This window comes from Poecilia formosa, unplaced genomic scaffold, assembly GCF_000485575.1.
Source record: "Poecilia formosa unplaced genomic scaffold, Poecilia_formosa-5.1.2 Scaffold48, whole genome shotgun sequence".
Taxonomy (NCBI): Eukaryota; Metazoa; Chordata; class Actinopteri; order Cyprinodontiformes; family Poeciliidae; genus Poecilia; species Poecilia formosa.
This window is the reverse complement of record NW_006799987.1, coordinates 2,513,937-2,538,449: the sequence shown is the minus strand read 5'-3', so window position 1 is coordinate 2,538,449 and position 24,513 is coordinate 2,513,937. Positions and strand designations below refer to the sequence as shown.

The 24,513-nt window shown below is 40.3% G+C and overlaps 1 protein-coding gene and 1 long non-coding RNA gene across 4 annotated transcripts; one reads left to right on the top strand and one right to left on the bottom strand.

Annotated features, from left to right (window-relative positions):
* Nucleotides 1-2,168: 2,168 nt before the first annotated feature.
* On the top strand, nt 2,169-19,686 carry hif1al (hypoxia inducible factor 1 subunit alpha, like). 3 transcript variants are annotated; one of them, XM_016671724.1, is made up of 15 exons: nt 2,169-2,285; nt 10,315-10,505; nt 11,401-11,558; nt 11,638-11,722; nt 11,926-12,041; nt 13,489-13,667; nt 13,742-13,848; nt 14,494-14,641; nt 14,731-15,026; nt 15,619-15,776; nt 15,849-15,944; nt 16,364-16,527; nt 17,205-17,316; nt 17,590-17,695; nt 18,410-19,686. In XM_016671724.1, the coding sequence occupies exons 1-15, from the start codon at nt 2,251-2,253 to the stop codon at nt 18,475-18,477; spliced, it is 2,019 nt and encodes a 672-aa protein (XP_016527210.1). In that variant the 5' UTR covers nt 2,169-2,250; the 3' UTR covers nt 18,478-19,686. The 3 variants fall into 3 exon arrangements, with proteins under 3 accessions (XP_016527210.1, XP_007552525.1, XP_007552527.1); XM_007552465.2 differs by having other exon boundaries at nt 2,170-2,285; nt 14,731-14,963; XM_007552463.2 differs by having other exon boundaries at nt 14,731-14,963; nt 15,619-15,944.
* Nucleotides 19,687-20,490: 804 nt separating this feature from the next.
* On the bottom strand, nt 20,491-24,417 carry LOC107836313 (uncharacterized). Its single transcript, XR_001662195.1, has 3 exons — nt 24,352-24,417; nt 20,720-20,777; nt 20,491-20,628 (listed from the first exon to the last, which is right to left on the bottom strand). It is a non-coding gene; the product is annotated as an uncharacterized LOC107836313 (long non-coding RNA).
* Nucleotides 24,418-24,513: the final 96 nt, after the last annotated feature.

Here is a 24,513-nt window from a genome sequence, read left to right as displayed (position 1 = left end):
TGGGCATCTGGCTGTACTTCTTGGGAACTGATCTTTTCATTGCACCCCTTAGGAGCTCTGACAGTTGGCTCACTTCCCTCCTTGTTATCTTGATATTAGCCTCTAACCGTCTTTTCCATTGTGGATATTGGGTCTGATGGTGGCTCTTATATCCACCTATCAATATATATATATATTTCTTTTGGGAAATAGAAGCTTTAACAAGTAAATGGTAATTCTGGAATGGTAATTCTGGTAATTTTTTAGGTAATTCTGCAGAATTACCTAAAAAAAGTGACCTTAGTTGGCCAGTAGAGGGCGGAATTCCGTGCGAAGAAGCTCATTCTGCAGCTATCTAAAACTGTTTAACATAAAATACAACGTAATGAACAATAAAAATAAATAATTGGTCAAACAAAAATATAGAATTAAAGACATTTACCTGAGAAAGCGACAAATACATGGTACATGATGCAGTTTGCAGAATGATTTTATGCATAAACATCTGGAAATTGTCTTATAGTTTTGAGGAATTTGCATCTATAGGTACTAATATTAGAAATAAAAATTTACGATAATTTGTTTTATTTTGTATGATTACCATAATTTCTGCTAAATATATTGTTTTATTATAAAATAAATGTTTCCAGGTATCAATTTTGTAATTATTTTGTCCATATTTGCCTCCAAAACTGTCCCCATGCACAGTGATTTCGCTTATGTGGAACAAAATAGTGCCGTCTCCGTCACCTCCACCCGCAAAGAAAACGTTTCATATAGCTTTGACCGTGTATGATTTCAATTTTCAGTTCTCTGCTGGTGGAAATGTGGTTATGTAATACTTCGTGTACTGTAACGAAATAGCTATAGGTTCCCTCAAGACCCCCGCCCCTCTTCAAAGCCTATGAAAAGACATAAACAGGACGTAAAGTGACGTATGGTGGGTGTGTGGCGACACGGCAGCATCGAAAGAGTCAAGCTGGAAATGTAGCAACGGCGAAAACCGAAAGATAGAAAATAAAAGCCGTCTTCGCTTCGTTGACCTACTTTCATGGTGCGTTCTAGTCCCACCGGGCAAGGAAGAATTTCTAACTTCAAGGTCAAAAGAGACAATTTGAACATCCCTAAAATTCAAATCACCGATCCGAAAATGTGTATTTGGAGAAATACTTCCATAATCCCGACACAAAATTTCCGTAAAGGCTGCAGCGATGGACTCCTTCATTGTAGCGTGGATTTTTTCCATCTCCTTCGAACTGCGAACCACTCAGCTTTTCAACACTAGTCAGTGAACATGTTGAGGGTTTGAATTAACAAAACGCAAATAAATACAATGTTTTGCTAACAACAGTTAGCCTGGACGCTGCCCAGAACAGTAACACTGAGTGTGACGTCATTTTGAAAGTCTAAATTCCCAGCTACTGCAAACGCACCACAAAGCAGAACGTTCGCCATTAACGTTGAAAAGCTGACTTATTTTAATAATTTAAATTTAAAAAGTGTAACCCGTGCAATAAATGGGTACAGTACATATAGTGATTTATCAGTTATTTAAAAATAATCTATTATTGTTTTATTAATTCCAGAGTTGCGTCATGACAGCATATGGAGTTGTTCTGTTAATTATTATTTGTTGTTTTATATACTGTTGTCCATAATTCTTTGGTTGAATTGTTTCATATTTGGACAATTATTCTCAGAAAAAAATTATTGGGATGGCAGGAAATTTTTGGGAGGCACAGAGCAATATATCGATTTAAAACTATTTAAAGTCTTTTAATTTATTTGTGCCAAAACCTTTAAGTGAAAGTTAATAATATTGTCATTTTCAACAAACAAACGCTGATGTATATTGGTTTGTATTAAAACTCAAATACTTAAGCACATAGGCTTGCTATTTATCCCCACGTATTAAAAATAAATACTTACAGTTGAAATATTTATTTAGACTGATTATAGAAAAATGATGAAAAAAAATATTTCCCTAAATTCTGGTAAACGTAAGAGATTTAAAAAAATAATAATAATAAAACAAGAACTGAGCAAGTTGTAATGTTTTTACTCCACTGATTTATTTATATTAGCCCACATTGCTTTTCGTCCCTGAGTTTGTGCGAGGCTTTTATTCTGAAAGGGTGAGCGGAAGTGGCCTGTGCTAGCCGTTGATGTCTTTATCCCCGCGCAGTGATATCTGTTAATTCGTCGCTTTTCTGAGCTGCAGTGAACGTCGTAAGGAAACAGTGAGACTTTGCTTTGGAGTTCTGATGAAACATGGAGAAGGAAGACGGGGTCGTGGCGGTTAAACGGTGAGATCCATTTATTTATTACTATATTTTAATTAAAATTGGGTTTACATGATTCAGATGTGGGAGAATTTGCTCGAAATTTCCCGAAACGAGTTCGGCTGCAAGAAAAACAGCTGCAACTATCTGGTGTTCTGATTAAATGAGCTACATCCGCTGCTACATGTTAAGCTAATTTCTCCGTTTTGCTGGCTAAAATGTGTCGCTTTTGGTGAAAATGTGTCGTATGTGTCGTGTGGGTGGGCTCTGGAGGCTCCCTGCTTCTGATTTCTGCGCCATTGTTTACGCCACGGTCACAGATGGAGGCTTTCTGCGTGGATTCAGCCTCACTTTTAATTTCACGTTGTTGCATTGATCAGAAATGTCTGCTGAGAGTTTGTGTTTATTTGCTGCTTGCTTTTACAGTATTTCCTTTAAAAAATGGCCTGCAGTAGAAGGTCAGATTCTGGTGACATTCAGGGTAAAAGTGTTTTATTTTTGTTTGTGCAAAAGTCTAAATGATTGATATAAATCTGAATTAAGTGGATTAAAAACAACCCTTTGAATAATCTCTGTTCTTATTCCATTGTTTGATAAATATAGCTCATTTATTTTAACTCCAGTGTTTGTGTCCCTCTCCCTGCTGCAGGACAGTAATAAAGCTCCTGCTGTAATCCTCCATTACTTAGTAAATATAGTTCACCCACATGGCCACAATCCAGATTATGTTCTCAGTCAGTTTCGGACTCCAGAGGACATAAACACACACTGCCAATTTAAACAGATAATGACCACGGTTTGTCCTCTGATCTAGGACAGTTTGTTCTCTTAAACTCCACCCTCTTGCCAATTTTTTTTCTCTTCTTGTGAATTTTTGTCAGCTCTTGACTGCAGAGGTCTTAGTTCCTGAAGTCTAGCTTTCTTCCTGTTCACACATTTTTAAACGCTTTTAGTCACTTTCAGTTTGACAGGTGTGGAGCAGGGCTGTTTCTTCTGTTTGTTTTGAATTCAGAAGTCAGCCGAGTTGTTCATTTAGAGCCTGTTGCTGAACTTTTATTGTGCAATGTTGAACTCACCTGGCCTCAGGTGAATCCTGCTAATTGCTGTGATCATGTGATCAGTTTCTATTCTAACTACTCCAAGTAATCCAAGCCTGTAAATATAACACGGTGGACAGTCTGTTTACAAAAGTGTAAATGAACAGTTTTATTCTGCAGCTATCAAAGCTTTGGGTGATGTGGCGGCCATTTTAGATATTAAGGAAAAGATTATTCATGTATCAGAGTTCAAGTTGATTTTTCTTACTTTAAACTATAAAAATCTGACTCCATATTGCCTTGTTTCTGCCGAGTGGCACAGGTCGGTGTGGTGCGCTACAACCGACCCGTGCCACACCATTCCTGGACCCGCTTCAGTTCTGGGCCCATAACGGTTCGGTTTTACTAGGATGGCGCTGCTGGCAGCCACAGAAAAACGGCACTGGTTGAAACAAATACAAGACGTAATAGTTTGTTGTTGCGTTGGCTTGATGTCCTGTTAGGAGTTTGGGCTTAACGCTGCCTGTCCAGTGAAAGTCCATCTAGCAGTGAAAACACTTTCCTGAATATCCTGAAACAAATGTTTGCTTGAGGCTCCTGCATACTGGGGCGAACTGTGCAGACTCCAGGAACACCGTCAGCTGAGATTTTACAGTCAGGTCTACTGAGCCATCATGATAAATTTTATCATTTCCCAACATCCACATGGATTCTAGCGAGTTCGATGAGCTAGTCGGGCGCCGTTTGATCCCCACAGTCAGCGCAGGACAGGGCGGCAGTCCTCATTGGTTCATCAACTCAACGTCATCAGCTTGGTGTTTCATTCAACACAGTTCAATGTGAATGCTGTTCCACAGCTTGGCTGTCTGTTTCAAAACCTTAATGGTGGATGACCTCAGGGTAGCAGTTGTTTCCTGAATGGTGAAAATCCTGGCATACTTCACCACGTTGCTTGGAAATGATTCGGATGATAGTTGATTGTCACGCAGGTCTGTCATAATAACACATTTTACTGGACGATAAATTAAATATGAAGTCTTTCTAAACAAAACTGTCCTTCACAAAAATGACTTTAGTCATCCAGTAGGAAGAGAGAAAAGAGGAAAAATGATAAATCATGCAAATGGAAATTATCGTGTGATTAATGGATTTATTGTGGCAGACCAAACCGAACGTCCTCATCAGATGATTTACACCCTGATTCTGTCCTAAAATTACTGAATGGGGGGTTAGGTGAGGCAGCCAGAGAGCCGAGTTGGCAGGTAGGTGTGAAGTGGGAGGAAAAGTTCCTTCATGACCAGCAGAGCTGCCGTCTTTCACTGCCACCATCCCATATAGTGATGGGTCACGGTTTTCACTTCAGCTGCATCGTGTTAAAACGACTGAACTGTAGCAAAATGACAAGGCAGAGAAAATGAATAATGGATTCATGGGATAGAAATGTTACTTTTTTAAAAGGACTAAATGAAATCTGAAATGGTTCATCGATTATCATCAACTGATTAAAGCGATGAATCATTAGCTGGAGTATTCAGATACATTTATTCTCCCGCCCATTCCTTTGAACATGTAAAACAGTGGTTTTGACATTATGCTTCATGCTGTATTTTTGTATATAATCAAAATGATGAAAATGGTCCAGGGCTCCCTCCAGTTCAACTCCGTTCCCAGAGTTTTATTATCTCGGCTCAGTTGTTCTCATGTTTCTTTACGTCAGTCTCCGCCGCCTGACGGGGCTTTCAGTAAAAGTTTGCTGAGGAATGTTATCGCTGAAAGGCCTCAGCTCCTCAGAAGTACAGATGTTTGTTTTCAGACTGAACTTGTGAAACTTCCCTGCAGCAGATCAGGCCTTTCAGGAACTCCTGTGTCGGAGAGGAAGCCGTTTAAAGCTTCGCTTCACAGGGATTCAACTGCAGAGAAGCTGCAATTAACCATTATTTTAGCAATCGATTAATCTATCGATTTATTTTGATGATTAATCAAATAATCAGATAAAAAGCTGGCACATTTTGTGGATTTTTCATCAAAAGCCTTTTTATACAGTATTAGAAATGCATTTAAATGCATTTTCCTTTTTAAAATAAGACGATAAACATTTTCTTGCCTAAAATACAACAATAGCATTTGATCATTTGATCAAAGGATCCATCTGCAGCTAAAATACTTTTAACATAAACATGAAAAGCTAAACCCTTTCTGCACATAGTATGGATGCTGATCTGTTTATTTTATTTACAAAATTTGAACCAAATGAAGCTAAAATTACCACTTGAGTAATTCTGGGTAGAAAAATTTACAAACAAAAAATGTTTTTTATCTTAACTGGAAAAAGTACCTAGTTTTTGTACAGTTGTTGCTCAGTTATTTTTTGATTAAACAGTTACTGAATTGGTAAAAATATTATTTGAATAATCGATTAATCATGATTAATCGTTTCAGCCCTAAACAGCAGCTTTACATCTTCTCCTTCAGCTTCTCTCTTCTGCCTCCACTGATTCAAATTATTTTGTGTAAATCGGCCTTAAAACAGGCGCCCAGTGGAATATTTCAGAATATTTTTTTGCCATTTTTGACCCCTTGTCTCATGTGGCGACCCCTGAAAGCAGAAGCATTCCTCCTGTGGCTTCCTCCGTTACAGTAATCTGCAGCGCCGGTTTGTGGAGTTTCTCATTCCTCCAGAGTCGCAGTGAAGTTTCAGGACAGCTGTGGGAGTGGGCATGACTTGGCATGCTCAGCCGCCTACACACGGCGGCGGCTTTTGGACCTTAATCTGGATCTGGTTGCTGATGCAACGTGATCAAACTGAAATGTGGCGTGTCTGTTTACGCGCCGTGTTTTTGTTCTGTACACTGCACTTCCTGTTCTCAGTACACAGAGTTCTTGACTGTGAGGACGTCACAGTTGGCTCAGACAAACCAGCCAGCCAGGAAGAGATCACTGTGTTTTATTAGTTGTAACCCAGTTAAACTGTAAACGAGGACAACAGGAACAACAACCCAAATGATCTTAAAGGTGTTGCAATCATTACTCAGATCTGAGGTTTTGTTTTTCTTCCTTTCACTTGCTCAAGTTTAACTCTGAACAGAAGCTGGAAGTTTACATCGGCGTCGGTCCAGAGTGAAATTCCAGCCTCTGGTTGCATCACAACGCCTGCAGCAGCTTGGCGTTATGCAGCAGCTGCACAGTTTTAACAGTTTTACATTTCGGAGCAACCTGAAGTAATGAAGAAACACATTTCACTGCAAGCTGCCACCAGCTTTACTTGGCAACAAGCTGAAGATTTCCCGTTTGAAATCGTTCCAACTGCGTCACATCGACAGCTTCTGTAATAAATTCTGCAGCTTCTAACAGGTTTTCCTCCAGGTTTTCCATCTGTCCTGCTGAGGACAAGCATTCCCTCAGCATTATGCTCCCACCACCATGTTTCGCTATGGTGATGTGCAATCTCATTTTTCTGGACACGTCGTTTTGCTCCATATCAATAAGTAATCTTTTTTTCTTTGCATTTGACCTGAGTAGCTCTTCAGGGCTGCAGCTAAAAATTATTTTGGTAATTTATCATTCTGACGATTAATCAATTTATTTTGACGATTAATCGGATAAAAAAAACTGACATTCTGCTGATTTCTTTTTAATTAACCACTTAGAAATGCATAAAACAATGCTAATAAACAAATCATTTAATTCTTTTTTTTAAATAAGAAAATAAACAATTTATGGCCTAAATCGCACCATCAGCATTCTTTTAGTCAATGTTTGATCATTTGTAGCAGAGGATTCATCTGCAGCTAAAAAATCCAACATGAAAAGCTCAGCAGTTTCTGCTTGACTTAATATCAATACAGGACTGATCTGGTGATGATTGATATTTTATTAAAAAATGAATAATTGGATAGCAAAAGATGATGATTTTTGTTTTTTTTCCCCAGAAATCCAGTGAATCTAAATCTATGCCACTTGAGCAGAACAGATTTACAATATTATTTCGTCTGTGTGTGTGTGTGTGTGTGTGTGTGTGTGTGTGTGTGTGTAATTTTAGTCCAATTAATCGATTGCCTTAATAATCAATAACTAAAATCACAGGTTGCAGCCCTAATATCAACTGATATGAAATTCTTCCATAGTGGTGTATTTTCCAGCCCCAGTCAGGATTGTGGGTGAAGCAGAGAAGCTTCTCTGGAGAAATGTATATAATTCTAATAAATATTGGTGATCGGCCATATTGTTATTGGACGTCTATTGTTTAAAGTCTTTGTATTATCGGTGCAACCTTTCGCTCTTGGCCCCACCTGTTCAGGTGGACGTCTAGTTGGTTTCCGTGTTCGGATGACTGAGCAGCTCTCTGGGAGACGTCTGAAGCCCTGGATGATGATGTACATTTATCTTTTGTCCTTTGAGCAGCCTGTTCCCCTCCTGGCCTGTGGGGGCGCTGCACCAGGAACCACTGAAGGAAACGACACAAAAACCTCTGAAGACACGGAGCGTAACTTTCTTCTTCACCAGATGGAAACAAAAATAGAGTGTCGTCAGATTTTAGTGGTTGGTAGATTTCTATTTTGTCTTTGGCTAGAGAGCACTAACTATTTCCGCTGCTAGCACTTGGCTGATGCGTTTGGTTTGGTTGTATTTACCCAGAATGCCCTGCGCTGTCGTCCACGTCCTGGTTTTGGACCGGTCTCCGGTCCGCTTAGCGTTTAAATATGCATTCAAACCGAATCAGAGTTCACTTTTTGGTTCGATTAGCATTCACACGTCCCCAAATGAGTCGGACTTTCTAGTGAAATGGACTGGAGTTGGATTAAAGTGGACTGAACAGAACTGTGTACTACCTGACCCCAGCATCAGAAGAAGAAGAAATGGCTGTAAACAGATTTAAAAGCGATGAGTCAGCGTGACGTGTTTGGGTGTTTTGTTCCGTTTGGCCTGCAGTCATTTTGGATTCAGCGCCTCTCTGCTCTGATCCTGCCGGTTTCAGGTGGATCGGTGTCTGCAGCGTTCCTCCAGCCTCCTCCCAGGTTGTATCTCAATGTAATCTGCTGCAGGTATTTGACACTTGACCCCTTGCTGAAGCTCATGCACATGGTTGAATCATGCCGTAAACATGAGGGTCTGTAGGGTTTCTGAGTTCAGCGCCTACCGGAGGGGGTGAAGAGGCCCTCTGCCGCTCCCTTCTCCCCCTGCAGAAACTTTCACAACAACCCACGGCGTGGTTCACGTGAGCAGAGGCGGCGCGCCACGTGTCGGCTGCGTGGCCCCTGGGGCGTGGCCGGGAGCTGCTCTGTTTACATCGGGAGACGGAGCCGCAGGAAGCTGCTGGGAACTGGGGAGGTCTGGCAGAAAACCAAGTCTGGAATCATTCATCGCGATTAATCGATTATTCAGATAATCAGCTAATTTAGTTATTGATTAATTGTTAACCAGAGAAGATAAAGGAAAATTTGCTGAAAGAACAAATCCAGAGCAGAAATTAACCCAGAACTGCTAAAATAAAACTATATACGTTTTGCATTTAAGATAAAAAGACATTCTTTGTCTGTAAATATGCTTTACTCATAACTTCTCAGGTGGTAATTTTAGCTTCACTTTGTTCAAATTCCTTTAAAAATTTCCTGTTAAGCACTTTTAGCTGCCCAATTATTAATCTGTTAATCTAAAAATAATCGGATCACATGGTGACGTTGGACACAAATGACAAGCGTTCACTAAAGGAATGAAGCTGCTGCGTTTTAGGCCATAAAATGTTTTTCACATTAAAAGAATTTCTTAAAATTAGTTTACTTGCATCCTTTAATGTATTTTTTATGTTAAAGTAAAAAAGGCTGCAGTTGAACAAAAATCTGCTGAATTTGCTGATTTTTAATACGATGAATTCATTAATCGTCAGAATAATCAATTAATTGATTAGTGAAATGGTCGTTAGCTGGAATCCCCCAGAACAAAAGGAAGCGATTTGGATTCCTACAGGCGTCAGGAAGGATGGATAAACATCTCAGAGGAACGAAAACAGGAGAAACATTTTGTTTCCTCAGATGAACGTCGCCGTCTCCTCCAGCACCGAGCTAACTGAGGCGCCATGTTTGGGTCTGGTGTGTGTCTGTGTGTTCTCTGGTCCGGTCCGGTCCGGTCCAAACCGAGGACTCAGGTGCTGCAGAGTTCACTAGGCTTCCTGCAGAAGGAGGAGGAGGAGGAAGGGGCCGGTCCAGGCTGCGCTCCATGTCACAAGTTACAGATCCTGCTGGTATTTTTCCACTTGAGATTGTTTTGCTTGCCTTGTGAGGTGGGTGTGGGACGTCCATGTTTGGGCGGACTGGCTGCGTCTCTGATTTTACTCCGATTAGCTCAAGCTGCAGCAAGTTTAACATGTTACTTCTGTCAGGATCCAAGTAGCTGCAGCTTTTTAATGTTTTTAACAGCAGGTGACACAAGTCAGTCGATCTGGACGGATTTTACAACCTGAGTGAGAAACAGAAATCATTCAGATTAGAGAAGCACCGATCTGGTTTGAGGTCAACTGCTGAGTTGGACTCTTTCTGATTTTTCCTTTCTAAAACCTATAAATGCATGCAACCACATTGTTGATTTAATTCAATCTAAACTGTATTTCAGCAACTGTTTGGTGCTTCTAAGTATAGCAAGAAAGTTGCTGAGTTGGCAGCCGTGGGTAGATTATTGACAACTGCATGACCTGATGGCCGGTCTATCAGTGAAACCTCTAACTGCAGAGGACAGCGGCTGATTTTTAGATATTTGCTGATGATGATAAGATTGGCTTCACTTTTAAGTATCGGCTGATCACAGATCTCCCAAAATTAAGGAAATCGGCCGGTCGGTCGATAAATCGGTGCACCCATGCTTGCATTGTCATCGACTTCACTGCAATCTCTCAAATCGAGCATGCATGTGGCGACAGTGGAGAGTAAAAGCTCCTGTTTAACAGGAAGAAACCTGCAGCAGAACCAGAACTGGGCTTGGTACCATCGACAGTCTGCTTCATGCTCCTCTTGTTCGTCCTGCAGGAGCAGCTCGGAGCAGAGGAAGCTCCGCTCTCGCGATGCGGCCCGCTGCCGGCGCAGCCAGGAGACCGAGGTGTTCTACGAACTGGCCCGGACCCTGCCGCTGCCGCGCCGAGTCTGCACCCACCTGGACAAGGCCGGCATCATGAGGGTGACGCTCAGCTTCCTGCGGATGCAGCAGCTCCTGCGACCCGGTGAGACGGAAATCCTCTGCTTTCGCTGCAGCAGAGTCTCTGGATAGATGGAGATAAAAAACTAAAACTTTGTGTTATACTTACATTTTTTAATTATGTTGGTGGTAATTTTACCCAGATTAAAAATGAAACGCCTCCATCTGCATCTCTGGGTAAAACTTGCATCATTCTTGAGTTGCAGATGGGGGCCACACAAACTCAATCCAAGAGCCTCAAATGGCCCCTGAGCCACATGTCCTTAAAATGTCTTAAATTCAGTTTTTAAAAGTAAATTAGCCTTAAATATGCGAATTATTGGTCTAACATTTTGTCATTCATATGTTGTCTTTTTTTGTGCCGGACTTTTTGTCAGACAAAAGTTTGAGTTGCATTTAGACATTTTCATTAGGTTTTGTGACTAGAGGCTAACGCTAACTAGCTGCTAATGTGCTCTTTCTAGCTAGCTAGCTTTTTTCTGTGTCCATCATGGATAAGTGCAAATATGTCACAACATTCATTCAGGATCCTCTATTTCTATAGTTTCTTCTGTCTTAAATTTAGTATTTAAGACAGAAGTGATTTAATTTAGTAGTAACTAGTTACATTTATTTCAGTAACTTTTTTGAAAAAAAAAATTACTTTTAGGACCATTTTTACTACACCGTACTTTAAATACCAAACTTTCCACTTAACTTTATATTTTGGTCTAAATTTTATTTTTTAAACATAAAATAAATGATAATTTGATCAGTTACCTGAGTAAACTTTATACCAAATACTTTTTCACTCTTGTAATTTCTTGGATGAATATTTGAATATGAGCCACTTCTAGCTGAGTGTAATCTACCCAGCTGTGCATTAAAGCTTTACTTTCTGAAACCTGCAGAACCTCTGATGTTTGTTTTGATCCCCACAGAACAGAGTGTGAAGAAGGAGGAGGAGGAGGAGGAGGAAGAGGATCCGATGGACGCCTTCTTTCCCCAGGCGTTGGCGGGCTTCGTCATGGTGATGACCGAGGAGGGGGACATGGTGTTCCTGACGGAGAACGTCAACAAGCACATCGGCATCACTCAGGTTCTGCCCGGTTCCTCCTCCGGTTCCGATCCCGGCCGGGTCCGTCCTCCGTCTGACCGGCTTGTTTTCTGTCTCACAGCTGGAGCTGATCGGCCAGAGCGTCTACGACTTCATTCATCCCTGCGACCAGGAGGAGCTGCGAGACCTCCTGACTCCGCGTCCAGGTCAGAACCGCAGAACGGCGATTTTATGCATCAGAGCGAATAAATATGAATAGTTTATGTAACAACTAAAATAAATCATGAATGAAAAGGAGCAGAAATGTGTATAAACTTATATCTGGCACAAAAAGAAATTTTTCAAATACACATAAAAAGCAGAACAAAACATCCAGCGCCAGGTTTTTATTTTTATCCTGCGTCTTCAGGTCTGAGTAAGAAGCTGATGGCGGAGCAACCGAGCGAGAGGAACTTCTTCCTGCGAATGAAGAGCACCCTGACCAGCAGGGGGCGCACCGTCAACATCAAATCTGCCACCTGGAAGGTAGAGGGAGAAATTATTTACTTCTATTCTAAAGTAATTAATTTAACACTTGGTTACAAAAAACAATTCACAACCTGAATTATTCGTTTTGCATATTCCATCTTATAACATTTAATCAAATAAAACCGCCTCTTTTTAAAACTCTTTGCTTTTTAAACTCATGAACTCCAACAGCTTCTGACTTGAAGGACTTTGTTGAATATTTAATCCTTTTCTCTGCGTAAATCAAGTTTTTCTCACTATTCCACCATAAAGTTATTTTTGTTTTTACAAGCCTTCGTTCAAATGATGATAAAATAATTTAAATAAATCTTTCCTGTGCAGCGAATTAATAAAATATACATCTTTTAAAAGTTCAAGTGCAGGGAGGAGCAATAATGATTTAAAATAAAAACAAAAATCTGCAGCAGGTTCCCTGTTACCATGACGACGCACGCTTATCTGGGATTGTTGTGAGACGCTCAGAAACAAAATCACGATTTCATAGCTCAGTCGTATTATTACTTTTATTTGCGGTTACTTGAAGAAAAAGAAGGTAATGGGATTACAGGAAGGCGGTCCCTCTGATGCGGTCGTGATGCGTCCCAGCGGAGGGCGAAGCCGCTTTTGGCCCTCGTGTGAGTCCAGGATGAAAGTGATACGAGGCGCTGAGTGTTTCCATGGAGACGAGCCAAGGTCGCGTCAACGCCTCCGCCAGCAATCCCAGGAACTCGGAGCGCGCCCGGCTCGGCTCTGCAGAGCACCGGACCTGTCACTTACAGTCCAGACGCGCTCCGGCAGATGGTACCGCTCTGACCCACCGGGCTGCAGGAGAACTTTGACATTTAGTTTGATATGAAAACAAAATGTCTTTAAATCTTTTTTTGTCTAAATTAGGAAACTTTTTCCATGCAAAACCCCAGAAAACCTTTGCTTTAACGGATACAGTTATTAATATTTGATCGCTGCATCTCTAGTGAAGATTTAATTTGTGGAAAATCAGGATTTTTTTTTTTTTTTACCCAATCTCTCCTCTGGTTTCTGTGGTGATGTCAGGGCGGCCATCTTGTTTGACAGCTTCTGTTTATTTTTGAATTCAGGTCAACGTCATAATAATAATAAGGCCAGGCTAGTTCTTTTTCTGCTTTTTAATAAATTTAATAAAGTATTAACATTAGCAGAATATACCGACACAAATAAAAGAAAATATCCAAGCTTTTTTCTCATTTACAAAAACTTATTTTTAAGACTTTATTCTAACATGACTTGATTCTCGTTATCAAACACTTCTGGCTCTAGTTCTCCATCGTTAAACTCTCATAAAGGCAGATTAAAACAAAATCCACTTTTCTGTCATTTGTAATTATTAAAGAAAACAGGACCTCTTATGAAAAAATGGTAGATTTTATTTATTTTCATCCCTCCTTTCAGGATGGTAGCGACAGTTTTTTCCTCTCCTCTTCCTCAGGTTCTCCACTGCACGGGCCACATCCGCCCGTTTGGCTCAGCGTCGCCCCCTGCTGCCAGAGTGATGACGCTGCTGTGCGAGCCGATCGCCCACCCGTCCAGCGTGGAGTTCCCTCTGGACAGCTGCACCTTCCTGACGCGCCACACCATGGACCTGCGCTTCACCCACTGCGAGGGCAGGTGGGTCGCCCGCCTCGCCCTCCGCCCACAGGGACACCGGACTTGGGTTTTACTCTGCGGGTTTTTGTCGTCAGGGTAACGGAGCTGGTGGGGTACAAACCGGAGGACCTGATTGGACGCTCGGCCTACGAGTTTTATCACGCGCTCGACTCGGATCGCATCAAGAAGAGCCTGCTAACACGTGAGTTTAATAATAATTATTATTATTTTACTATTGTATAGCAATGCAAATATTAACACAAAATATATAAACAGAAAAAAAACTGAAAATAACATAAAATCAAATCCTGAGGATGGAAAGAAGTACAAACATATTTAATCATATTATACATTAATTATATTAAGTTTATTTCTACTTCCAGGAAAAAAACTTAGCTTAGCTTAGCTTGTAACCATTAACAGGTAGAAATATCCACCCAACATATAAAAACCTGGATGTTGTGAATACATAGTTTTAAAAAATAGTGATGGTGTAATAAAGCAAGAACACATTTTCAAAGATCAATAAACTTTAAATTATAAAGAACATTTAACTCTGGACCTGGAGGACATTTTAAATATCTAAAAAAAAAACAGAAACAACAAATGAAATGAATTATAAAGTATCTGAACAAAATGATCCTTCATAAAACGGCTAACTGTAAAACACCAGACTGAAAACTTTTGTCATCCAGATTTGGTAGAAAACAGGAGAAATGATAAATTATGAAATTATTGAGTTCATTTTGAGTTTTCGTGCTGTTTATTGCTGAATATGACAGGATGACGCCCGGCAGCGTTGAGCGTTTGAATAACTGAATCAAAGTTCCTCTTCCTGTGGCTGCAGTTCTGTCCAAAGGCCAGGTGAACACTTCCCCCTACCGCTTCCTGGCCAACAGCGGCGGCTTCGTGTGGGCCGAGACTCAAGCCACCGTCCTCTACAACAACAAGACGTCGCAGCCCGAAGCCGTCGTCTGCCTCAACTTCATCCTCAGGTGCTCCGACCGGCGGAGAGCGCTCCTTTCCTTCCAGAGGAGGAGGAGTGATGAAGCTCTAACCCTCCTCCTGTTGTGTCCTCCTGCAGCGCGGTGGAGCAGCCGGACGTGGTGTTCTCCGTCGAGCAGACCCGCCGCAGCCTCCTGCCTAAAACCGAGCCGTCCTCCCCGGAGCGCACTGCCGAGGACAGCGGCATCTCCGACACCTGCGACTCGGACGGCGAGGACGCCGGCAGCTCGGCGAAGCTCCTCCTGGGGCTGGCGGAGAAACCGGAGGAGCTGCTGCAGCTGGCGGACGGCGGGGAGCCGCCGCTGACGGCAGGTGAGCCGCCGCTGACGGCAGGTGAGCCGCCGCTGACGGCAGGTGAGCCGCCGCTGACGGCAGGTGAGCCGGCCGTTCTGACCCGTTAGCCAGTCTGATCGGTTTCAGCTCATGATTATTCAGACGATTAATCAGTTATTCTATAAAAATGGCAAATCCTGCAAATTTTCCAAGCAATTATTTGGGGCTGTAGCTAATGGTGACTTTAGTTATGGATTATTATGACGGTTAATTGACAAAAAAAACGTAGATTTTTCACTTGACCACTTAAGATTCTTTTATATATTAAAAATATGTAAAAACTGCAAATGAACAAATAATTAAATTTTTTCAATTAGAAAATAAATATTTTATTGCCTGAAATGCAATAACATTTTTCCTTTAGTGAACGTTTGATCATTTGTAGCAAAGAAACCACCAGCAGTTAAAACAAATACAAAATAAATACTTAAATGTTTTTATTTCTTGTACAGTTTTGGTTTGATTTCTGCTCTTTGTATTGTTTTCCCACCAAATGACCTGTTTGTGAGTCGTATTCTACAGTTGGCGATTAATCGATTAGTAAACTAGTTGACGATTATTTCAAAAATCGGATTAATCGCGATTAATCGTTCCAGCCCCATTTCCAACCAGCAGCTGTTTTTTTCCCCGCCAGGTGGGGTGGAGCTGTCGTTCGCCAGTCCTCCCAGTCCAGACACGGTTCCGGACCATCCTAAGGATCTGTGCAGCCCTCAGCTGCGGCAGCTGCTGTCGCCCATCTTCGACGGCCTGAATCCGTCCTCGTCCCCGGCCGCCTCCTCTGAGCCGGACCTGGTAACCAAACCTCCTCATTTAACCAGCGAATGTTCTGGTTCTGGTCTAACTGCTGGTCTCCGTCCGGCCCAGAGCCCCTGTGAGGACGAGGCGATGGACACCAGCGAGGTGGAGCGCTTCTTCACCATCTGCCCGGAGGAAACGCAGCTCAAGGAACAAGCTGCCGAGGTGGGAAACGGGAAACTACGGCGCCGCATTGGAGCCGCGTTAGACGGGAGGGAATTTCAGCCAAAACACTCAGAAATGTAGACAATGATGCTAGACATTTTATTTTAAAAACTTGGAAATATCTGACCTCCAAAAATCTAAAATTGTAAAAAAGAAAAAAAAAAGACATTTTAAAATTAATTTCAGAAATCTTCTTTGAAAAAAACTTGGAAAATTCTTGCATTTCAAAAGTGGATAATTTTCCACTTTTGAAGTTCAGAAATTTCTAGAAAAAAATGGGAAATTTCTAAATCGAAAGAACCTAAAAAATTTAGAAATTAATCTTAGAAATGTTTTAAATAGTTTTTAAAAATTCTGAGAATCAAAATCTGTTAAGTTTTCTGTTTTGAAACTGAGAAATTTCTAAATGTTTGTTTCAGGACGTGGAGGGGAAGGAGCTGGAGATGTACGCGCCGTACATCTCCATGGACGACGACTTCCAGCTCACCTTCCTCAGCGACCTGCCGCAGGAAGCCGACAAACCCGCCTCGCTGCTGCTCCAGGGCGCCGATGGGAGTCCTGCCGTCACCGTCAGCAGGAAGAGGTGAGCCGCATCACTTCCTGTCGGGATGATCCTGGGTCGGGTCCCGAGAGAAGTTTATTCCCGCCTTATTCAACCAAATTGGTGTCAAACGTTTGTGCTGCAACAATTTGTGCTGCTGTCACTTTAAAGATGTTAGTAATAGTTTCCTGAGGTCATGAAAGGTCAACCTGCCCCACCCCCCCCACAACATAAAAAACAAACAAATTTGGTGTCAATCAACTGTTTTTAAGTGACATAATTTGAGATTTTCTGTTGTCAAAAACTTTTATTGCACGTTTTAGAGAAAATATAGTTTGTCCTGAAGAGGGCGCCAGAGGAAGCATTTGTCTCCTCTAATGCTTCCAGTGAAGCAGGAGTTTCAACCATGATTAATGAGGATGGACACGTCACCATGCAAGCTTCCTCTTTTAAATTATGTTTGAAATGACAGAGCATTTAATTACTGTTTGAATTTAAACAGCAGAAACTATATATTTACAACTACATTGTTTGATTAAAGGTTAATTTGTTATAAAAAATAATTTTTTTTCTTCTGATTAAATAATAATTTGGTCTTAATAAATAAAAAAAAAATAAACTGAGGTTTTAGCTTTTGAACATGTTTATTAACCTCCTGAACATTTTTTTTGTCTGAATTTTGCTGCCTGGTTTCACCGACTCGTCCGTTTCTCGCTCAGGACTCACGACTTGGACAAAGAGCCGCCGCCTCTGCTGCTGATCCAGGACAAGAGACACAAACCGGACCCGACCTCCATAGAGGAGGAGCTGCTGCTCAGCCACAGGCTGCTGGTGAGGCCTGCAGGACGCTAGCTGGCGTTAGCATTTAACTCCGAACATTCGCTTTCAATCAGATCCACTTCAGGTTCAAACTGAAAACCTTCAGATTCTTTTCTAGTTGTTTTCAAATGTTTTGATATTTTAGTTGGTAGAAAGTTCTAGGTGCCATTTAAAGCTATTGCTAATGCTAACATGGTAGCTAATGAAGGCTAATCTGAGCCTCATAGGTGCTTTAATTTAATCCTTGAAAACTTCTCTGATCTTTTTCTGTTTTTGTTTTTTCAGGGTTCGCTGGAAGACGGCGATCAGTCGGATCTGGTTCTGGACTCCGGACGCAGTCAGCTGCTCACAGACAGAGACCCGGTTCTGTCAGAACTGTGCGACACCGCAGGTGAAAACAAGCGCACCCACAGGAACCCCACACAGTTCAGGCGCAGACTGATTTATTATTAACATGAAGCTATTGGAAAAGAGAACAAATGATCAGTTCTTTGTTGTTTTAGTTCTTGTTCTTTACTATAGTAGTTCTTTTTCTAGTTCAACCAATTCATCTCATTAGTAGTTCTTCTATTTGTAGTTCTTACTTCGTCTTGTTCTTTTCCTCAGTAGTTCTTTTTCTGGTTCAAGTTTTCCTCTCCATAGTAGAAAAAGAACTACTTCTTCTTTTAGAAGTTTTAGTGATTCAGTTTTAGTGATTCATTTCCTTAATAGTTATTTTTTCTCCTAGTAGTTTTTCACACTGTTAACAGAAAAAGTTTTTTCTTCTCTTCAGGTAATAAAAATTTTCATTTGAAAACAAACTGAATCTGAAACAGGCTCAATATTATAGGCACATTTAAAATTTGAAATAAAACTTTCACCAGCAAAGCATTCTGGGACTTGTAGTCTTGGTGGTGCCTGTGCCATCCACCAGAAGGCCAAATTCGGCCCACGAACCCTAGTTTGAAGATCATGTTGTTTTGTTTCCTCAGATTTAAACGTTCATGGATGCTCTTATCAGTTTAAATTACAACTGGGGATTTTTAATCCCTTTTCTTCTGCAGTAAAACATTTTAAAGTTTTTTCCCCTCATATTTAAAGCAGAATCGTCTCCGTCTCTCTGCAGCTCTGATGAGGGACATCTTCGTCCCTCGGCCGGCTGATCTGTCGCCACCGCTCTCGCCCATGACCTGAAGCAGCTCCGGGGTCGGCGCGACCTCCGCCGCCGTCAGGGCGAGCGACAGAGAGAGAGGGAGAGGGGTTGGCGCCGAGTCCGCCTGCAGCAGCAACACAGCAACTTAAGCGCACACATCTAAACAAAACCACAAACCTTTACGCACAAGATGGTCGCCTCGCACGCGCCCGCCGCCCGCTGAGGGCCGAGCGGCACAACCGACCGGGACGCTTTCCTCCGCTGTGAACCGAGACGGCGCCGGTTTCCTAGGAAACGGCAGGCGGTGCCGGCTTTCTCCATCTGGAGCGTTCGGAAAAACAGATTTCTTAGTGCAGCTAAAAATCAGATGTATCACGTTTTTAATCGTTTCTGTTGTTTTAAAGATGAACAGCTTGCAAAAAAAAAAGTTTCGCTTGTGAAGCACTTCTACAATAATCTGCCGTTTTTATTTTCATAATTACACCAAAAACCTTTTAAAAACAGCAACTAAAAAAGCGAATATCAGTGGCAATCCTGATCTCAGTGGCAATTTTTACAACTTTTTCTACTTTTTGTTTTTAACGATGCATTAACTGTAGTTTGAGTTTATTTACCGTGCTAAATGCGGAGCCACTCTGGTGGCGCTCGTTCTGATCCTCCCGGCGTCCCAGGCGGGCGGGGTTCATCCGACACTCCCTGTAAGCCAATGCGAAGCGATCAATCAAAAGAAAGGTTTTAGTAATCGACTCCCAGACTTCCCAGTTCTGACCCGGCTGGAAAACTGGAGCAGATTCTCTCCAGTTTGTAAATGGAAATCATGTATTTTACTAACCGCTTTACTGAAGCCATTACTAGCTGAATAAAAGTAGAGTTAGCATGTCTATGCTTGTGATTAAACACTAGTGTTTTACTTTTATTTTCTTCCTTTAAGTTTGAATCTTGTAACAAATTATACCTCAAATCGCTGAACTGAAACAGTTTTGATGAATTAAATCGATGTGAAACATTCAACGCGTCGCTTTCAGGAGAAAAACAAACTTTGAATAAAAACTGCCAGGTTGTTTCTCACACAGAGCTCTGTGCCTTCTCGCCATGCAGTAAAACCTTCAGCCAGACTGTTACCTTCACACTGATTCTGCTCTAAAGCTGCTTCTCTGCAGAGCGGCCAATAAATAAATAAATACCGTTTTCTGGAACCTTTTACTGTTTGTTCTGTATGTACTCTTGAAATAAATAAAACTGTTTAAAACTAAAACTGCTGTGAGTTTGACTGGTTTATCAGATGTTTGGTCAGGAAGAGCAGCAACACGTCTGGTTTTAAATCAATAATTCATTAAAATTGATGAAAAAGTTCCAGTTTTTCTGCCAGAATATTTTATTTGGAAAAATGGAAAATAATCTGCCAGTGAAACTAGCACCTTTTAAATTCAATATTAAGGAATTATTGTCTTGAAACGAGCTCATGTCTTACTGAAAAGTTACATGCACGTTAGTTTTGTCTCATTTCAAGTGTACTAAAAAATTGCATTACAAACTGGATTAAAACTAAATAATTTTGCGGTGTGCAGCACGGTGTTGGTTTAGAACTCAGTAAATGTCAGTTAAAACACAAAATTAAGGTTCATTTCAGAAATGTTCTAGAAAAAAGGAATTTCAGTTTGAAAAGTGAAAATATTTCAAAAATTTATAGAATTTTAAAAATATTTTCAGAAATTTTCTGGGGAAAAAATTTGAGTTTCAATGGTTGAAAATTTGATTTATACTCAAAGAAATTTGAGAATTATTTTTAATTTGAATTTTAAGTGAAAATTTTTAAAAGATTTTTTGAGGTACATCTTCAGAAATATTCTACAAAAAAAACTAAAAAGTTTTAGATTAATCTCAAATTATCCATTATTTCTGAATGTGAAAAGTCAAATACTTTTAGCTTTTGAAACTCAAATTTCCAAGTTTCTTCTAGAAATTTTCTCAGAATAATCTTTTATTTTTTGATGGAAATTTCCTCCTTTTTCGGTCCGTTTGCAACGACCCCAACGCGCCGTTGCATTGAGTCTCGGGTGACGTTTCATCGGCGGCTGTTGGTCCTGATTAAAGCTGAACCTGCCGTCTCTCTGGTCGGACTTCCTCCAGACCAGCTGGTCATAAATTAACCAGAATCACATTTTAGCGTTACTCTGCGGGGTTTTCTGCTGCTAGTCACACACAGCGTCACATGAGCTGCAGCTAATCTGATCAACTCATGACAACAAATCAGCAGGTTAATGATTTACTGTAAATTCTTACCTGTTTCTGAAGTTTTTGTTTCGTTGTGACAGATTCATGGAAACTGCAGAACTTCTGACTTTAAATGGGAGAAAAGATTAAAATACTTTAGAGATACAGAAGTTTAAATAGTTTTTTTTTCATTGTCTGAAGTTAAATCAAACTTCTCATGTTTTATGTCAGCCAGAATTACTAAAAACCAGAAAATGTTCCAAAATTTAGATTAACTTTCTTCTAATTCAGAAGTTTACATACTTTAGGTCAGAATCAGAGATAATTGCCTTTTAAAACTTTTGGGATTTTTACCCATAATCCTCCTGATATGTCATTCATGATGAAATGATTGATAATTTGATCAGTTGCTCAGTACTTGAATTGACTTTCTACCAAATACTTTTTCACTAATTTCTTGGATGGATACTTTTTACTTTTACATAAATAAAAATATGTTGAAGTGTGTAAACTTCTGATACTGAAGATGCTTAGAAATTAATCTGACAGATTCTCTCACTATTACAGCAGTGCATCATGGTCATTGTAGATAGAAAAAAGGAGGAAATTTACACCAAAACACAATTTTGAGATTAAGCTCATAAATTTTCTAGAAAAAACTTGGTAATTTCAGTGTTTGGAAAGTTGAAAATTTGCTCTAGATCTCTGAAATTTCCAAGTTCCTTCTCAAATCTGAGGTAAATCTCAAAATTTCAAAAGCCAAAAATGTTCCACTTTGGAAAATTTTCAACTTTTGAAAGAAATGTCTCAAGTTTTTTCTAGAAAATTTCTGGGACTGATCTCAATTTCAGATTTTTTTCTTCTTGCAAATTGTCAACTTTACTCAAAGTTTCAAACGTAAAAAAAATTAAACTTTTGAAGCTCAGAAATTTCCACATTTAAATAATTCTGGAGATTTTAGAGTCCTCTATTAGGAAATATTTGACTTTTCAAACTTGAATTGTTCAGAAAAAACTGGACATTTCTGAGATAATGTATGGTCAAAATGTATGATTTTTTTCTTGCAAATTTGTGACTTTTCAAACTCAAACTTTCAAGTTTCTAGCAAATGTTAAACGTTGGACAGAGTTTAAAAGTGTCAAAGCGTGCTGTGGCGGTGCAGGAGGCCTTGGTCCTCAACGTGGCTGTCGCCGGTTTGTTTCCCGGCCTGGCGACCTTTGCGGCATGTCTGCCCCCTTCTCTCGTTGCCCACTTTCCTGTCAATTCACTGTTGAGTGAGGGCCGCTAGAGCCAATAAAACCTTTAAAAAAAAACTCCAAAATTTTCTAGAAAATTTTGGAGATTTCTGCAATAACTGTCAAAGATTTCAGTTTTTTCTTGCAAATTTTCAACTTTTGAAACAGAAATGTTCAAGTTTTGGCCCTAATACGCCGCCATACATTACTGAGTCTTAAATTTGGTGAACCTAACCGTCCTGAAACAAGAAAAGTTTGGTTCTGGTTCAACTTCAGTGTGAAGGCCCAAACGGACCATGATGACGTCAGAACTGCCCCCGGCGGTTTCTGGTAATTTGCCCTTTTGCTGCTCCTGCCTCTGATTCACCTCCTGTTCGCTCAACCAGAAACATTTTGTGACTAAAGGAGGGACATTTCGTCTTTTCACCTCCGTTTCTTCATCCATTTCTCTCATCTGCCAGGACGTGACGTCATCGCGTGTAGACGCGCCCGCAGCCGTTGCAAAACAAACGCTGGTGTAATTTTTAAACTCCTCTCTTACATAAAAACAATAATTGCCCCACGGTCCCACGTGGGAGAAGGAAGTGTTGGTCAGGATCATTCATCGAACCGAGCTGACTGCTTACAGTAAGCCGGACCGGACCGCCGCCTCCACTCCTGACTCATCGATCCACTTCCGCTTTTTGTGGTCGGAACTCCGAGGATTCAAACCAAAGCAGGAAGTGGGAATCTAAACTGGCTACTACCGTCACATGTCAAGTTAGCGTTAGCTGTCCAGTCTCTTATTTTTCAGTTTTTATCACTGTGGGACAATAATGGACATTTCTGTTCTATTCTACCAAAAACTTAATTTCCTGAAATCTTCAGGATCATTAAGATGTTTTTGGTAAATCTGAGACTGGTTCTCCTTATTGCTGAATCATGACCTCTGACTCACATTCATCTGTAGATTTGGGCCAAGAGTTGGAAAGTAAATAGTTACATTTATTTAATTTTTTTGGGGGGAGGGGTGGGGGTTATTGTAATCATAATAGTTTCATGTTTGGTTAATATTATGAAGAATTGCTACTCTTACTTCAGCAAAATTTACAGACTGAGAGTAACTTCACTGAATGAAGAATAAACATGTTTCAACCAAAAATAAATGGAAAGTTTATGTTGAAGTGAGACCTCTTGTTTATGCACCAGCTTTGTTATTCTGTTATTTACTATCTGGTGAGTCTGTCGGCCATTTGGAGGTCAGGTGAAGGTGAACATGTATGGAAACTACACATACAATCACTGGAAGTAATTTATCCATATGGTAAGACTCGATTGCAATTAGCTTAAAAGTCCATTTCAGGGTGTGTAACATTTTCAAAGCTATTTATATTTTTAGCCTGTTATTCAGCCATCAGATTGATGCCAATTCATTTTCTATCCATTCAGTTTTCAAGTGTTTTAGTAAATTTAAGCAATATTTCCTTAGAAATATGGCTGTGCACTCTGACGGTAGCAACTTTTAGCAATGAGATGCTATTTCAGGCTTTAATAGCTTTGCTGATATGCTAACTGAACACAACAATAGTCTTTTCCATCAGATCGCTTTTAAACAGAAATTAACCCCTAGTGGCTTTAGCGGATGGCATTTGTACGTCAGATTTACGGGACTACCAGAAATGCGTGAATACAAAGGTTCCGGTAGGTGTTAAAATTTTTAACGCATTAAAATCTATATATTAATCGAAATTGACTGTTAAGTCCCGGCTCATATGTACGCATAACTTATTGGCATTTTAATGATTAAAGCGTGTTATGATCAGTTACTCGTCCTGTTCATCAATATTTTTTACTCGGACTTAATTTCTTGGACAGTTAATTTTACTTCAGTAAATATGTTGAAGTAATGCTACTTTCGAGAACATTTTTAGCTCCGCCTCTGATTGGGACATCATGTGTTGGTTATTGCGAAAAATAGACCGATTACACTTCTGTCATAATTTAACATTTTACAACCCTGTGCTTTTGGGATGTTTTCTCGTCTTAATTTTTTTTATTTATCTTTGGATTTACTCATATTATCTTTAAATATTATTAGAACCATTTATAAATCAAATAAAAAAAACTCACACACACTTAGTCCACTATATGCTGTTCTGCTGAAACAATTACTTTGGTAACTTGAAATTTCAACACCTCAACATAAAAATAAAGCAGAAATCCACCTATTTTTACTTTTCTAACCCAGATTTTCTCTTTCCAAGTGAAAAAAGTCCGGATTTGAGGAACTGTTAGCTCGACTCCCCCATTAAACATCTGATTCTCTGAGCTGCGGCTCCCTCTGACTGTTGGATGTGGTCGGATTCTGAAACAGTCACATTTCCTGCAATAAATCCTTTTTTAAAAATCTCGAAAGCGAACCGAAATGGTGCAAATGCTATAAGAAACCAGCGACACGAAGCAAACCTCATCGGAGTTTCGACTAACCTTCAGCAGGAGAAAAATCCTTTCGACTGGCAAAATACTCCCAATAAACTCATTATGTTATATTTAAGCTTTTTAAATTTAATTTATTCACCTTTCCTGGTGATTAAAGAGGAACGAGCCTCGCTGCGTCTCCGTCCATCAAAACTTTCACAGCTGAAACTA